This window comes from Cervus elaphus, chromosome 31 (genome assembly GCF_910594005.1).
Source record: "Cervus elaphus chromosome 31, mCerEla1.1, whole genome shotgun sequence".
Lineage (NCBI taxonomy): Eukaryota > Metazoa > Chordata > Mammalia > Artiodactyla > Cervidae > Cervus > Cervus elaphus.
This window is the reverse complement of record NC_057845.1, coordinates 50931231-50948779: the sequence shown is the minus strand read 5'-3', so window position 1 is coordinate 50948779 and position 17549 is coordinate 50931231. Positions and strand designations below refer to the sequence as shown.

Genomic DNA, 17549 nt, shown 5'->3' with positions numbered 1-17549 from the left:
TTATATGAGGTTCAAACTCTTATTTTTCTTAAGAATGGTATAAATCAGCCATTTTTCATGTACTTATACTGGACTCTGGGCTTCCCTTGTGGCTCAGCTGGTAAAGAATCCACCTGCAATGCCAGAGACCTGGGTTCGATCCCTGGGTTGGGGAGATCCTCTAGAGAAGGGAAAGGCTACCCACTCCAGTATTCTGGCCTGGAGAGTTCCGTGGACTGTATAGTCCATGGGGTCTCAAAGAGTCAGACACAACTGAGCAACTTTCACATACTGGACTCTAGGGTGAAGTCTGGCTGCTTGATCTTTGTAGCTCTTTTATGTGCTGAGTTAAACCTAGGAGTGTATCTTGTGAATATTTGTTTGATGGTGAGGTAATCTGAAACAGCTTCTATTTTAGAAGCCTTTTGCAGAAATTTCAAGCTCTTTTTAGTTAATAGTATACATGGGATTGGGACTTCTCAGGTGGCACAGTGGTAAAGAATCTGCCTGCCGATACAGGAGACGTGGGTTTGATCCCTGGGTTGGGAAGATCACCTGGAGGAGGGTATGGAAACCCACTCCAATATTCTTGCCTGGGAAACCCTGTGGACAGAGGAGCCTGGCAGGCTATAGACCGTGGGGTCGCAGAGAATTAGACGCAACTGAGTGACTGAGCACACATACATGGGATTAAAATGAAAACCCTGCCGTGTGTCCAATATTGTAAAGCATTTATCCTCCAATTAAAAGTAAATTTTGAAAAAAAATTCAAAAAGAGAAGGTTTCTTTTTCTGTCTTTATCTGTGCCTTTTGTAACATATGCACTGAATTTTTATCATCATAGCCAGGGTTTGAGACTAGAAAGTAGGCTTATAGGGAAAAATCTGTGCCCTATAAGAAGGCAGGGACATGACTGAGTCATAGTCACATAAGTTCCAAGGCTGGATAGATCGAATGAAGGCTTGGCAAGCTTATCGTTTCTTACTTTTTTCTGATTAATGTGAATTTCACTTTTCAGCTTCAGGATTAATTACAGTTAGCCCTCCATCCCCCTAAAGAGGACAAAGTTGAGGTTACAGTCTAAAGTATGAGTAGAGATTTTAAATACCTTTTAAATGCTTAGCTATAGGTTATAGTCTAATTCTAGGTTATAATACCTTAAACATAGATTTTATCATGTTCATTTTTGAGTTTATTAGTTGTTCTTACTGTAATTTATCTGTCATTTTACTAGATGAAAATTAAAAGCTAAATATAAAATTATTGAAAAAATTCTCCTCAAGACAACTGCCTGTTGGTAAATAACATGGAGAAAATCGTGCATGGATGAAATAGCTGAATTTCAATCACACACTCTTTCTTTCTGATAGTCAGTGTATCTTTTAGCAACTTTCTTGGTAAAACATTAATTTCAACCAAAACAAAACTGGAAGGGTAAATACATGATAAAAAAAATAACATTTTTAGGTTTATGCATTACATCATTCTTTTACGGAAGCTGGATTCTTGACAACAGAGTTAGTATCAGAAGTGTAACATATATATTAAAACCTGTGGAGTATTGGTAGTTTATTTGTATGAAATTATTTTAATTGAACAATGTAAGCACTTACCCCCCACCTCAGGATTTCAAGAGGGTGTGATTTGTCCAATGTATACTTTTTCAAAACAAAATATCTGGATTTCCAGACGTGCTACTAATTTTATATAAGGTATTACAAATTTCTCTTTTTCTCGATAAAACTGATTAGCCAGTTATTTCTCCTCAGCAGTGTGTCTATTAGTCATAAATGGACACAGCGGTTCTGTTCCTCAGGGAACAATGTCTGGAGATATTCTCAATTGACACAGTTTGGGGGTTATTGCTGGTATGAGGTGTGCAGAGGTCAGGGATGATACTAAACATTCTGTTGTGTGTGGAGCAGTGCCTAATGGCGGCAACTTACTGACCTAAAATACTAATAATGCTATGATTGAGAAAGCCTGGTATATATAACTTCATTTTAGGGGAATAAAGTATCACCTATAAAGTCAGCGTCCATATTTATATTGCCATGATACCATTTAACCAATGACTCATTATGAAAGAGATTTGAGGTGGCTTGACGTGATGTGGAGTTTTGTTATTCAAAGGTTATTCAATTATCGTAAGTTACCAGTTTAATCTTTGCACCTTGTAAGTTACATAAATGGCTTTATTTCTTGTGATTGAGTTCGTGTAATTCTTTGTGTGTTTTTTTTAAGCACTTAAATATAAATCCAATTATACGAAGGAGAAAGCCATTTTTCTATTAGTTGCTGGACTACTGCTCACTGTTCTTGTCATTGTTGGAGCCTTTCTTTTAATCCCAGGTAAGATATACAGTTATTAGAGGGAAGGAGGGATTGATAAGGTCGAGGACATTTCTGAAGAGGTGCATGTTAGTTTCCTAGGGCTGTTGTTAACAAACTACCACACACTGGGTATCTTCAGACCATAGAAATTCTCTCACCATTCTGGAGGTCATAAATCTGAAATGAAGGTGTAATCAGGGCCTTACACCCTCCTGACACTCTAGGGGAGAATCTACTCCATGCTCTGGTGTTTGCTGGCCATCTGTGCGTCTCTCTGGCTTGTGGAAGCTCCCAACGTCTTGCATGGCCACGCGGTCTCCTCCCCTCTGTGTCTCCACTTAATTTCCTGCGCTTCTCTGTTACAAAGCTACCTGTCACTGGATTCAGGGCCCACTGCGAAATCCAGGAGACAGCCCTTCTTTCAGACCCTTAACCTCATCATGTATTTTACTATATAAGTTAACATTTACAGAGCTGGGATATCTGGGAGGTGGACATCCCTGTAGAGCAGCCATCAGGCCGCTGCAGAGGCACACGTCATTAGCCACGACTTGGAAGGAGGGATGAATGTGGGAACCCAGATGGGTCTGAGTTTGCAGTTGCCCATGAAGGACGGCAGTGTGAGTTGGGGGGAAGGGTCTGCAGCACGTGAATGAGCAGCAGAGACATGCTGGGACTCACAAGTGCAAACTGGAGGAAGCCTTGTTTTTTGAGCAAAATACAGTATAGGCATAATGTTTAGGAATATCAATTTGGTAGCTCTGTTTGCAGTTGGAGTTAGAAAAGACAGGGCATGTTAGTAAAGACTGGAAAACTCAGTAAAGACTGGAAAACTCAGCAGTGGCCACAGGACTGGAAAAGGTCAGTTTTCATTCTAGTCCCAAAGAAAGGCAATGCCAAAGAATGTTCAAACTACCACACAATTGCACTCATCTCACACACTAGTAAAGTAATGCTCAAAATTCTCCAAGCCAGGCTTCAGCAACATGTGAACCGTGAACTTCCAGATGTTCAAGCTGGTTTTAGAAAAGGCAGAGGAACCAGAAACCAAATTGCCAACATGTGCTGGATCATCGAAAAAGCAAGAGAGTTCCAGAAAAACATCTATTTCTGCTTAATTGACAATGCCAAAGCCTTTGACTGTGGATCACAATAAACTGTGGAAAATTCTGAAAGAGATGGGAATACCAGACCACCTGACCTGCCTCTTGAGAAACCTGTATGCAGGTCAAGAAGCAACAGTTAGAACTGGACGTGGAACAACAGACTGTTTCCAAATAGGAAAAGGAGTACATCAAGGCTGTATATTGTCACCTTGCTTATTTAACTTATATGCAGAGTACATCATGAGAAACGCTGGGCTGGAAGAAGCACAAGCTTGAATCAAGACTGCCGGGAGAAATATCAATAACCTCAGATATGCAGATGACAGCACCCTTATGGCAGAAAGTGAAGAGGAACTAAAAAGCTTCTTGATGAAAGTGAAAGAGGAGAGTGAAAAAGTTGGCTTAAAGCTGAACATTCAGAAAACTAAGATCATGGCATCCAGTCCCATTGCTTCATGGGAAATAGATGGGGAAACAGTGGAAACACTGAGAGACTTTATTTTTCTGGGCTCCAAAATCACTGCAGATGGTGACTGCAGCCATGAAATTAAAAGATGCTTACTCCTTGGAAGGAAAGTTATGACCAACCTAGACAGCATATTAAAAAGCAGAGACATTACTTTGCCAACAAAGGTCCGTCTAGTCAAGGCTGTGGTTTTTCCAGTAATCATATATGGATGTGAGAGTTGGACTATAAAGAAAGCTGAGCACCGAAGAATCGACACTTTTGAACTGTGGTGTTGGAGAAGTCTCTTGAGAGTCCCTTGGACTGCAACGAGATCCAACCAGTCCATCCTGAAGGAGATCAGTCCTGGGTGTTCATTGGCAGGACTGATGTTGAAGCTGAAACTCCAGTACTTTCGCCACCTGATGCGGAGAGCTGACTCATTTGAAAAGACCCTGATGCTGCGAAAGATTGAGGGCAGGAGGAGAAGGGGACGACAGAGGATGAGATGGTTGGATGGCATCACCGACTCAATGGACATGGGTTTGGGTAGACTCCGGGAGTTGGTGATGGACAGGGAGGGCTCGTGTGCTACGGTCCATGAGGTCGCAAAGAGTCTGACATAACTGAGCAACTGAACTGAACTCTGCCTATAAGTTGAATAATCAGGGTGACAATATTTAGCCTTGATGTAATCTTTTCCTAATTTGGAACCAGGCTGTTGTTCCATGTCCAGTTTTAACTGTTGCTCCTTGATCTACGTACAGATTTCTCCGGAGGCAGGTCAGATGGTCTGGTATTCCCATTTCTTGAAGAATTTTCCACAGTTTATTGTGATCCACACAGTCAAAGGCTTTGGTATAATCACTAAAGCAGAAGTAGATGTTTTTCTGGAATTCTCTTGCTTTTTCGATGATCCAACAGATGTTGGCAATTTGATCTCTGGTTCCTCTGCCTTTTCTAAATCCAGCTTAAACATCTGAAAGTTCATGGTTCATGTACTGTTAAAGCCTGACTTGTAGAATTTTGAGCGCTACTTTGACAGGGGGAGGAAGGAGAGTAATTCAGAAGACAACTTAAAGAACAATTGCTTTGACTTTGGGACAGGTTGACTATAGCAAGTGAAGGGAATGGTAAGAGATCCCAGAGTTTCTCATTGGAATAATGAGAAGTAGTTAAGAAGGAGGCAGAACCAACTCAAGATTTGGCATCATCAGACTTATGAATCGATATTTACATGTCTTAAATTTGGTCTAGAATAATAAAAAAGTCATTTGTTTTGTGTGAAGTTTTGGAGGAAATATTTTTAAACCTTTTGTAGTTTGTAAGAGTGGTATAGAGATTAATACATTTAATACATTAAGTAATGTTTTGTAAGAGTAGGAGGTTTGCAGGAAAATATTAACTATTATGTTTAATTATTAACAGGTGAATATTCAACGAAGAATGCTTCGGGACTTGGTTTAATTGTACTTCCTACAGTAATATTAATATTACTTCATTACTGTGTGTTTATGATAGGTGAGTATTTGTTGTTATGGAATGATTTTGTCCACCATTTTCATTTAAAGAACAGCATTTTTGGTTAAAATATTGTTGTATGATTTTTTTAACAACTCAATAGAAGTTGCTTTGTTAAAAGATTTCCCAGGCTATTCTTAGTGATATTTTACCCATATGGAATTATTTTAAAGTTGGCTTGGGTTTTCAAGGCATTCAGTTATCTTGTAAAAAATTATTTTTATGTATATTTGATATCAGTGTATTTTTAAAGTTATGCTATATAATTTCCTAATGATTATCATCATATTTTTATTTCAGGTTTTAACTAGTTCTAGAAAATAGAATTATAAATAAGAAAGAGTAGCTTTTTTTTTAGTTATGGCAAATCTTAACGTGTAGATATCCAACCTGTAATTGGTATCATTTTAACTGCATTTTAGGAGTAAATCACTAACATTTTTGTTAATGTTAGAATCTATTTTTTTCTAGTTACCCATGTGACTCTCAGCCTTAGAGCCTATCTCTGGCCTGCTATACATTGGAAAAGTATTGATTTGTTATAAATTTACAGATCTAGACATAGGAGATAGGTCACTGGGAAAGAATTTACCATCTGACAAGAAATCCAGAGGTAGTCTTTGGTCACAGGCTATTATTCTTGATTGCACAAAATACAAGTAGGAGTGATTGCTTTTTAAATACTCTGAACCCACTTCTGCTCCCCCAGCTATGGGGATGTCCTCCATCACCATCAGCATACTGATCCTTCAGATTCTGGGCTATGTGCTATCTGTGGTCGGATTCAGCCTCTGTGTCTCAGGTAAGAGTCCCGGCCGTCTGGTCTCCCTTTGTCTTAGTAGGGCTTTCTCTTGGACGGAGTCCTCTTTCTTTTCCTTCTTTCTTTTATTCTGTAGACTTCATTTTTTTTAGAGTAGCTTCAGGTTCACAGAAAACTTGAGTAGAAAGTACTGAGTTCCCACATACCCCCCTAGCAACCTCTTCCACGATCAACATCCCGCATTCAGAGTGGTAAATGCGTTATAGTCATTGAACCAACACTGACATGTTATAACCCCAAATGCATAGTTTACATGAGGGTTCATTCTTAGTGTTGTATATGCTATGATTTTGATATATGTATAATGATATGGATCATAGTCATAGATATTATATCATTCAGCTAAGTTTCACTGCCCTAAAAATTACCCTAGCAGCCACCAGTGTTTTTAATGTGTCCATAGTATGTTGCCTTTTCAAATTAGCTTCTTTTACTTAGTAATATTCATTTAAGATTTCTCTGTCTTTTTGTGGTTTGATAGCTCATTTCTTTCCAGCACTGAATAACATTCCATTATATTGCATACTACGGTTTGTTTATCCATTCACTTATTGAAGGACATCTTGGTTGCATCCAGTTTGGGGCAATTAAGAATAAAGTTGCTCTACACATCCATGCACAGGTCTTTGTGTGGACATAAGTATCAACTCCAGTGGAGTGCCGTTGTTGGGTTGTATGTTAAGAACATATTTAGTTTTTCAGCAAACTGCCACACTGTCTTCGAAGCTGGCTATACCATTTTGCATTACCACCAGCAATGGATGAAAGTTCCTGTTGCTCCACATCCTTGCATACGACTTTCCACATCACCATGAGTATACTGGCTGTGTATGGCTTGGGGGTCGATTCTTTCAGCAGCCAGACTGCTCTGCCTCTATCTGTGAGAGAGCTTTTCAAATAACTAGGCTCCATCCAGTGGGTTGGGGCCTTAGGCTTTACACACTATTTCCCATTAGTCTTGATGTGATAAGGTACATATTATACAGACAAAGGATTTTTTCTTTTAATAATTTGAAGTCATTTCATTGACTGACTTAATAGTGATGAACAAATGTAGATAATTTTTGTTTCTTAATAAAAGATTAACTTCTTAAAACTCAATATTATTACTGTCATTGCTAGTTCTTTTAAAAAATCAGTTATTTCATATGAACTTCTAATATAGAACTTCATTTGTTTTTACAGAATGTGTCCCAGTGCATGGTCCTCTTCTGATTTCAGGTTTGGGTATTATAGCTCTAGCAGAATTACTTGGATTAGTTTATATGAAATGTGTTGGTAAGTCAGCCTTACTTTTGTTAGCCTATGCCGGGAATTTCCAGTGTCTAGTCTGGATAATGCTTCTGGTTGATTCTTACTGTCTAGAACCAAAGAAATGCATGAGTAGTTCCAAAAATGAGAAAACACAGCAAATGCCGCTGTATTTTTTAAATAATTAATTTGAAATCATTTGTGCTATGTCTTGTGCCTAGTCATTCGGTTGTGTCCAACTCTTTGTGACCTTGTGGACCGCAGCCCTCCAGGTTCCTCTGTCCATGGGCATTCTCCAGGCAAGAATATTGGAGTGGGTTGTCATTTCCTTTTCCAGGGGCTCTTCCTGACCCAGGGATCGAACCTGTGTCTCCTGCAATGGCAGGCGGGTACTTTCCCACTGGGCCACTAGGGAAGTCCCTGGTTTATATCAGTCTCCCTTTAAGCTTCCCTGGTGGCTCAGAGAGTAAAGCGTCTGCCTGCAAGGTAGAAGACCTGGGTTTGATCCCTGAGACCTGGTTCAATCCCTGAGTCAGGAAGATCCCCTGGAGAAGGAAATGGCAACCCACTCCAGTACTCTTGCCTGGAAAATCCCATGGATGGAGAAGCCTGGTGCAGGCTACAGTCCATGGGGTCGCAAAGAGTCAGACATGACTGAGCGACTTCACTTTCACTTTTTGCTTTAAATAAAAGATTTCTGTTTTTTAAGGCAAACTTTTAAACATTTGTCAAGAAATCAAAAGTTAGAAATTAATGGAGGAAAAACATCACTTTTTTTGCTTTGCTTTAGGTGAACTCTGTATGTTTCTAAAAATTAACATAAATTTGAATTGTCAAATAATTTCCCACATGACTTGAATAGTACTTTCAAAGAAATTTTGCCTTTATTTATGAACTTCAACTTTCACTGACTAGTCACTGAATTCATTTCTGTTGCATATGTTTTGCCCCCCCTTTAATTAATGCTTATTAAACAGTTAAAATACTTAACTAAAATTTCCCTATCTTTATGTATTCATAAGTCAGAGTTGTTTCCTTAATGACATTTTCTTAGTTCAAACCATAAAACACAAGACTTCTACAGCAGAGTGGCATCCATTTGGTAGCCGTCATGGGCATCACATTATGAATGTTGATACAGATTCTATTTTTGTTGGGTCTTTTAGTCACCATTTGTCTGGTTCTTGAAGATGACTCTGCTAATGATGTTGCTCCCTGTCAATACTTGAGAACAGCATGTGACCTGCAGCACCCCTGCAGCCGATGTAGCGTTAGGTGCCTTTGACTGGTGGTCAGCTCTCTGTTCTTTTTTTCCCCTCATTATCTGGATTCCTCTCCCTTTTATTCCCATGCTCCCTCTTGCCTTCCCTGTCTGACGACCAGCAGGCCTGGAGATGCTGACTCAGTGGAAATAGGCATCTGCTAGCTGCTGCCCACTTGACATTGCTCTCACCCCTGAGAAGCCTGAGGACCATTATCATTACAAGCGTATTATTCTCACATTAAATTCAAAGTGAAACTGAATTCCTAGGAAGTTCCTCAAACTGTTTTTTTCTTTATGGTAGTTTTGTAAGTATATGTAAGTGAAGAATTAAGTTAGGTTTTATTTACATTTTGAGACTTTTCTAAATTAACTTTTCAAATCAACTTGTCTGATACCACAGTTCAGAGAAATGCCTTTGGTCAGTTGAAGGGCAAGAAGAGAAAAGGTACAGGAAAGTAGCTCTTTAGATAATGTGGTAGACTAGAAAAGTTGATGTGTTTTTCATATATAACTGGATGTGTAAATATGAGTATATATAACATTTAAGGTTGCAAATTTGAGCATTTTTATCAGGAAGTAAAAATTGTAAATGCTTTCAGTGTAACTTTTACTTGTTGTTGATGCTCTATTTTGGAATAGTCTAAAGAATGTGTCTTGACTTTTAAATCCAAGCTGTTTATGTCCCTGTGAGAGATTTAACTTTCATTATTTTCATTATTTTATTATTTCCCAATTTAAATTTGTAGCCTTAAATATTAGGGTTTTAAATTTCATTTTCTATGTTATTTTTTAACTGTGTTGGAGTTTGTTTACTGAAACATTTGTTTCGTAAAATGAAATCAAGGGTTGAGAACAATAACAATATGAGAAAATATAGAAGATTAAAAAGAACTAACTAAACTCAGTGAAGTTGGGTGTATCACCTATGTAGGGTGCTTATGTTCATTCTTAATAAGGGTCATTACTTGTTCATTTTCTTAAGCCATTACTATTTAGTTCTGTATAAGGGAATATAGTCATATTTTGATACAAATCAACCTCCTAACAGTCAGGAACCATATTGACCACATCTCACATATTTTAGAAAGACACAGAATAGATATGTAAAATTCAGTGATATTTTCTTGCCCATCGTTGGGGAGAGGTGAATCTGGTATCAAAAGATAAAGTTGTTCCTGAAAATCCAAAACCTGGAAATATATTTACTTCTTGTGTCAAGTGTTTTTGATAGAGAAGAAGCATTGCAAGTGAGCTTACATGAAATGCTTAAGGCTTGTGATTTATACACACACACACACTCACATATATACATACATACATGGCTGTCATGCCTTAGGCCCATAGCAACGGCAGACAAATCACAATCATTCCTTAGTCACATAGGTCATATGCCTATTAGAGAGGATTAACTCAAGCGAAAGTCACTTCTGCGTTGTTTGGTCTTATATTAGAGGGATCACAGCTGACTGCTGCCCTTTGAATCAATGTTCTTTATAGAGCTCTTTGTTTCAGAATGGGCTAGCCAAATGTGATGCTCCTTGGACCTGAGAATTAGAACTCAGAAACTTCTTCACACTTTTTTAAGACTATTGAGAGAGTGGCTTGGCAGTTCTTAATACTAATTCTAACAATTTATGAGCTCAAAAATATACCTTTAAAATCTTACTTCTGACCCTTTACATTACGTGGCTGTTAAGTTCTCTTTTCCTTGATAGAACATAGACACGGGGCATGGTTTAGTTGAAGTAAGTTGTATATACATTTGACTACCATGATTGTCCCAAATAAAGTTCTGTAATTCTGCTTGGTTTATTTCAGAGGTTGCTCATTGTGATTACCCATATTCCCAACACATTTTATTCCATAATACTTTAAAAAGAGATTTCTTCTAGTTTGGTCTCAAGGACCAAACCACTTTCAAATGCCTCCAGTAAAGGAGATTTACTTTAAAACCACACATGGCACTAACAGAGATTGGAATCTCGTGACAGCAGATACATAACTGATCCTCACAGAGAGTGGAACAACTACGCGGTTTAGGAATTGGAAGAATCCAACACATCTCTAAAGTCTATGAGTCATGGCTGGCCCTCTCAGTAGCAAGAGTTAGCGGATGCCCTCCTGCCAGTGTACTTACATTCTCTCTCTTCCGGTCTTTACCTGCTAGCCAGATAGCTCATCCTCTCCTTAACGTTTTGTTTTTGTTTTTTTGAGCCTATTCATGTCTTCTCACTGGTCTGTTTTCTTACCTTTGGCTCTAAGCTTTGAGCTTCTCCTTGCTTACGTTCTGTCTCCTTTTTGCCTTTCTTGCCCTTCACCAGCTTTCTCATCTTCTTTCTTCTCCTCTCCAGGTTCCAGTGGGAAAGAAACTCTGCAGGCCAGTCAGTTGCCCTTTTCCCTTTTTGGAGCAGGTCTTACCAAGCTCCTGACTTGTCTGTAGATGGGCTTCCCTTGGCTCAGGCCTCACCCCCATTTCCCATCAGCTTTGGAAGCTTGGTAGAGGAGGCATAGAGAAGCGCAGAAGACCAGAGTCGTTCTAGGGGCCTGCCTCAGTGTGCTCATAAGTAAATCCAGGGCCATCATCCAGTCAGAGATCAGTGGAATGGACCATCCAGTAGCATCCTCTTCCTCCAGAATGACCCACACGGTGTTGCCCCTTGATGCTTTTGTGTCTGTAGGACTCTGATTCTGTATTTAAGACCAGTTTTAGCTGCTCCTGGGTCTTCTCACTTGGTATTTTTAAGGAACGTTTCTCTTCTTCCCCTTGCAGTGAGAGCCATTCTCCTGTCACTTTCTTCATGCCCTTATTTCTTCATCTTCATTAACCAAGCCACTGAGAGGCAGTGAAGGGTGACCTGAAAAGCTAAGAAGGAATACAGACAGAGAAGGGCTTGATTGTAGCTAAAACTAGCTGGCCTCAAATAAGTCTCTAAACTCAGAGGGCTCTGATATTTTCTTTAGTTTGTGAGCTAGCTGGAGCTTTGAAAACTGGAAAGATGGAAGAAGAAAAAAAGGGGACGGGCTCCAGGAGCAACAGCAGTGAGCTGAGGGTGGGCAATTCCCCGTTCCAGCGGGGTTGAGTAGGGAGGGGTGCAAAGCCTACAGCGGGGGTGAGTAGATGATGCTACCACGAAGTGTAACAAGTGACTGATTTCGAGGGACATGTGGCATGTACAAATGAGAGTGTGTATGTGTTTATTATGTGATTGGGGTGGGTTATTTGCATCATTGTTTTCTGTCAGTACATATGATTAAGAGTGTTCTGCCCTTAGTCTATCAAAGCCAAACTCTTTCAGTGGAGTTTCTGACACGTTTAGTTTTAGCACTGAATGTTTTATCTTAAAATTAAACATAATATTGCCTTAATTTATTTCATTTACTAAATTAATCTTCTTATTTTTTAATGTCATCAGCTTCCAATCATAGGACTATACAACCTCCTAAGGTAAGTTAAAATTTCTTAAATGAATTGGGTGTGATGCTTGATGGTTTAGTCTGAGGAATGGTAATTGAGATATTGAACCCCATGGCTCACCATTCACCACGACATCAAATTAAGAGAACACTGGAGTTATTTCAGGGTTTCCCCAGTGGCACTGGTGGTAAAGAACCCACCTGCCAATGAAGGAGACATAAGAGACGCGGGTTTGATTCCTGGGTCAGGAAGATCCCCTGGAAGAGGGCATGGCAAGCCACTCCAGCATTCTTGCCTGGAGAATCCCATGGACGGAGGAGCCTGGCGGGCTGCAGTCCACAGGGTCGCAAATAGTCGAACATGACTGAAGCGACTTAGCACACACGTACAAAGTCACTTTGTGACCTTTGCATGGATAGATCCAATCTAGTTTAAAACTTGGTCGTTTACTAGCAATGGGTTAGAATAAATGATTCCTTAAGATTATGCTGTTTTCTCATGCCCAGAACTGGAAAGTTTGTATGTATGAATAGTGGTCATTATCTGCTGAAAGAAGCCAGTTCCAATATATTGCCTCACCTGTTGTACACATTTGAAGTGCACATACAGAATGATATTTCAGGCTTAAAAATGAGGGAGAGAAGTTCGTATTAAATTGATTTCATTAAAAACAATAATCTATAAAATAAATGGAAATGTGGCCCCAAAACAGCTGTTCTGAATTGATTCATTTCCCTTTTCCCCCCATTTTATAAGCATTATTCTTCCTCCAAATTGCACTGTAGTTTTTCTGTATCATAAGCTACCTGAGAAAGTTCCAAGAAAAGGAGCAATTTAGGAGGTAAACTGAAAGGGATAAATGGTGGGGGGTGGAAAAAGCCATTTTTTCATCATGGTGACAGGGACAGGTACTACTTTATGGAAATAAGATCTGGAAAGGACTATATTGTATCCATCTTCCTAAAAAGGATTAAGGATTAGTAATAGCTCTGTCTGAGATGCCAAAAGCGAGACTGTCCTGTCTGTGGCGGGAACGGGTGACTAAACATGCCCGTAAAGCTGATAAGCCTCCACAGACATTCCGGAGAGGCGAGGGAAGGGGGGTGCGCCTCACCCACGTGTTCACTCTGAAAAGATTGGTACCACAGCCACACAGGTCCCAAACAGCTAGAACTTTTCAGAGTGCCTCTGTTAAAGATAATTTGGCCATTAGACCCTTCAGTCCTAACACTTGTCTTTCCTGTGACCCAGTTCTATTTGCATGACTTGAAAATGATTGCTCTCCTGTCTGGCTTAACTGTATTGTTTATTATGTTGCTATCTGTGTTGGTGTTGCTATAGTTAGGATTTCTTTCTTTTTTTTTTTTTTAGTTAGGATTTCTTGAACAGAGAGAGGTAGGGTGGGCTGGGAAGTTCTGCACGGAAAGTATTAAGAGAATGATTGTGTTATTATCAGACTATTAGCTAAACTTGGCAAGCTTTGTCTTCCTAACCTTTATTGCCTTACTTTGTCTTTTGGCTATAGGATTCACTGTTTATATACAGTTTAAATGTTAGCATATATAAATTATAGTATGAAAGAACATGAAATAAATTCTATTTTATGTAAATATATTTTAAATATTTTCCAGAAAGCTGTAGAGGAACCTCTTAATGGTATGTGGTTATTACGAATTTATATGTTCTTCTTGATCTATTACCAGATCATCATAAATTGAATTAGCCCCCAAAGCAGTTAGAGTGCTCTCTGTGCCTTGAGAAGAATCTAGGTGTTTGCCTTTTTTTTAATTGCCTAACCACTCTTTTCTTGATTATCCATCAAGAATTAAGAGTATTGCTATTGTAGTGCTGTCTCCTCTGAGAGAAAAATGCCCTGTTCTGTGTCTCTCGAGCCACGTGATTTTGGGTGGGGGGACTCTCTTGCCTTTTTAATTGGCCAAGATGAAATGTAACACCCCCAGTAGAGAAGGATCTCAGTTCGTTTCCATTGTTAATCATAAATTTCAGGCAGATGCAGGCTGTCATCATGGAGTGAGACCGAAGTACCTCACTTCTCCTCAGATCTAGGTCTCTATTCCCAATGATTATGTGTCCTTTGTGGAGCCTGTGGGTGTGACCCCCAGGAAGGCTTTTGTAATCAAATGGTAATCTTAAAATTAACTTGGCATGCTATTACTGCATATTTGTTTGTTTAGAAATGATTTCTAATTGTGGAATCTTACTAACTGCTTGGCTTGTTACTAATTCTTAGCATTTAAAGAATCAAAAGGGATGATGAACGATGGTAAGTATAAAATGCACCTGCAATTATAGCTTGGTTAAAAATATGGACATTGAAAAGAAGTAAAATTGCTTCTTGAAAGTGTGGTTTTTTGTTTGTTTTTTTTTAAGGGACACTGTCAAATCATAAAGGCCTACATTTCTCAGTTTATAAAACTTATTTACTCTGTTACAAGTTGCAAAACTAACAATATAAAAGCTATAGGGTATCACTAATCAGACTTTCCAGTCATATTGCTCATAACAAAGAGAAATAACTGCTTTAAAAAATAAACATTTTTCAGATGCAGTGTCTGATGACTGAAACTTTAAATGCTCTTTGTAAGGCACTTAGATAATTTGGCCCAAATCTTTATCATCTTGACAGGGTTTCTTTTGTGCTCCTGTTTGGTGATTTTGTTGCATTTAGCCCGTGGAGACTTAATATCTCTGCTTTTCCAAACAAGAATTGGGTTCTAACCTTTTGGGAGAGGATTGAAAAAGAGGGAGATGTTTAGTTACTCCAGCCTTTTGAAGGGGGTCTCTGGGCTAATAATTTTTAATTTTCAATGACTGTTTCAAAGACCTATATTTATTAGTTCTTAAAGCTAATTAAGTATGAGATATTGAGTACTGTGAGCATTCGTTTTAATTTTACCTTAGCATATTCTGATATTTGAGTTCTGTTAACATTTGAATAATTATGTTTTCATTTTATCGAAACTTTCTTCATACCTTTGATATTTATAGTCATTCCTTGATCATGTAAATAGTCTGCTTTCAGTTTTACTGTTCTAAAGTCTGTGACCTACGTGCTCACCTCTACAGCAAAATGCAGCATTTAACTCAAGAGGCTATATCCCCCTGAGTGCAATTAATTTTTGCATAAGATTAAAAACACGCCAGTTGTTTTTGGCGAACTAAGTTTAAAACAGTGCTGGGACTGTGTTCAGTAAGCAGTCACAGAATGATCCCACTTCTGTAAATTTGTGTCACAGCCTTTATTACAAAGAATGCATGCTCTGCTAACCACTGCACTCCTAAAAAAACAGGATTAGAAGGAAAACATTAAATGACATTTAAAAAAGAACTGATACCTGAGAGTATGGCATGGTTTGTCCGTGTTTGCCTTCTCATGTTCTGTTGTTGGTTTTTTGTGTTTCTTTTTTTTTTAAACTTCATTGTTTTTCTCCTTTTCCTACTGTGGTATCATTCTTCTGTAGTTGTATGAAGAAACTAAACTCTTCCCCATTTTCAGAAAACCAGAAGAGCCTTGAGTGCCTCTTCCTTGATTAATTTCCCTTAATATATGACTGTTTGGGCACCATTGTACAGACAGCAGATTTTGTATTTTCACAGCACATGAAAACGATAGCAAGCTTTGAATTCCCTTAATTTTGCTCATTTTAGCATTCAGAGTTTGTTGGGTTTTTTCCCAAATGTCTGTGTGGTGAGCTTTTCCTACTGACAGGTCACAATGCCCGTGGTGTGTCTGCCCTTTTGGTGAGTGAGGTACCAGGTGCCCTCTTGGGACCACAGTCCCATCTCCTCTTTCACTGAACACCTGATCACGTATTTAATTTTCTTACATTAAATGAATGGTGTCAATCTAAAATAAAAGTGATAGCTTGTTATTCTAGGATCAGTGTCTTTTGCTTTGGAAAAATCAACATCTCTTGACTTCTTCTCAGCTAACCCAGCAAGCGGAGATTATCAGATTTTGTTGATTTACATTTCCATTTGGCATCGGCCTTTTGCTTACTACAGCTAAAAAGGCTAATGGATTGTCTAGTTTATGTCTGTGACCTTTGCAAATCTAAAATTAAATAATTTTTCTTTATTTTTAGATACCATATATCTGAAACAATTTTCAATTTTTAAAATGCATCAACTTGTTAAGGCATAGAAAATAGACATGCATAGCAATTATATATTCATTTTTCAATTTTCCAGAGTAACTGAAGTGGAGTGATGGACTCTGATTTGGAGAGTAGTATGACATGAAAGAAATACACTTGTGTTTAAGCACCATGGCCTTGATTCATTGTCCTGGAGAAGAAAACAAGAAAAGTAACTGGTTTCCATCTATTGGAGAAAGTAAATAATTGACCTTTAAATGATTGTTACTGTTAAGTTTTTATTCAAAGCATTTTTAAATTTAATTAATAAATGAATTATGATCTGTGTTGTGTGCCCAATTGATATCCAGTTTTTTGTTGTTATTTTTATTCAATTAGGGGCAAAAGTAGAGTGGGCAACTTCCAAGAATGATGCCTTCCAGGGGCCTCTTAACTCTAGGTCACCAACTTAAATTGGTTCAAGGTGAGAATTTCCTGGTACTACCCTGGTTACCCAGAGCTATCGATGAGAACAGAGGCTTCCATCAAACCTCAGCAAACTTTGGCACAGCCTCTTTGGCCGTTACGGTGTTAACCACAGTAGTGTCTGCCCCTTCTGGGTCAGGGGCATAATATCAAGTCCAGACTAGAAATTCATTGAGGAACATCTTGTCGGCTGCCTCCGTGGGGTGTGATGCTGCTGAGGACCATGGTCTTCATTCTTGGGGGTTGCCACTCACATGTTATTCCCTCAACATGCAGTGTACCAGACCCTTTCCAGACCGAGGGTAATTTTGTTGGTGGATGTTTTCTTCCTTTTTTCACATGACTCTTTACATGCTGTCTTGTCCTCCTGTTATTTGCTTCTGCCGTACGAGGTGTAGCGCTTTTTCTCCTCTTTGAACATGGTCCAGTGACAGAGTAGCATCACTTCAGAAAGGAGCCAGACTTATTCTCAAAGAACTATGTTCACACTTTTCAGCAGAAATAGCGATGGTGGTAACATATGTATTCCCTTCCTCGGATTTGAAGGCACAATCTACAGTATTTCTTCGCTTCTTTTCTGATCTGGGGCATGAAAAACCACGACTGAGATTTGGACTATGAGTCTCCTGCATGGCAACATAACGTGCGTCTCCGTCAGGCCAACAGGCCAGCCCTGAATGGGTGGTTTTATTCCTGTTGTATCTGTGTTGCATGATAAACACTCATCATCTCCTCCTGTAGTCCTGCCTCGTATTCACTTTACCCTAAGATTGAAAAGTAAAACAAACCCCCCCGCGTTTCCTGCCCGCCATTAGAAGAAGATTAACATTC

The 17549-nt window shown here is 38.9% G+C and overlaps 1 protein-coding gene across 3 annotated transcripts in view; it reads left to right on the top strand.

The window, feature by feature from the left end:
- Window positions 1–16596, top strand: part of CD47 (CD47 molecule) — a 57386-nt gene extending 40790 nt beyond the window's left edge. The window contains exons 4-11 of one of the 3 annotated variants that reach the window (XM_043892602.1): window positions 2224–2331; window positions 5293–5385; window positions 6095–6187; window positions 7391–7483; window positions 12134–12165; window positions 13767–13791; window positions 14387–14419; window positions 16348–16596. In XM_043892602.1, coding sequence (XP_043748537.1) covers window positions 2224–2331; window positions 5293–5385; window positions 6095–6187; window positions 7391–7483; window positions 12134–12165; window positions 13767–13791; window positions 14387–14419; window positions 16348–16352 — 482 coding nt within the window. In that variant the 3' untranslated portion in view covers window positions 16353–16596. The remainder of the gene's footprint in view (window positions 1–2223; window positions 2332–5292; window positions 5386–6094; window positions 6188–7390; window positions 7484–12133; window positions 12166–13766; window positions 13792–14386; window positions 14420–16347) is intronic. The other 2 variants (XM_043892603.1, XM_043892604.1) reach the window with 2 other exon arrangements.
- Window positions 16597–17549: the final 953 nt, after the last annotated feature.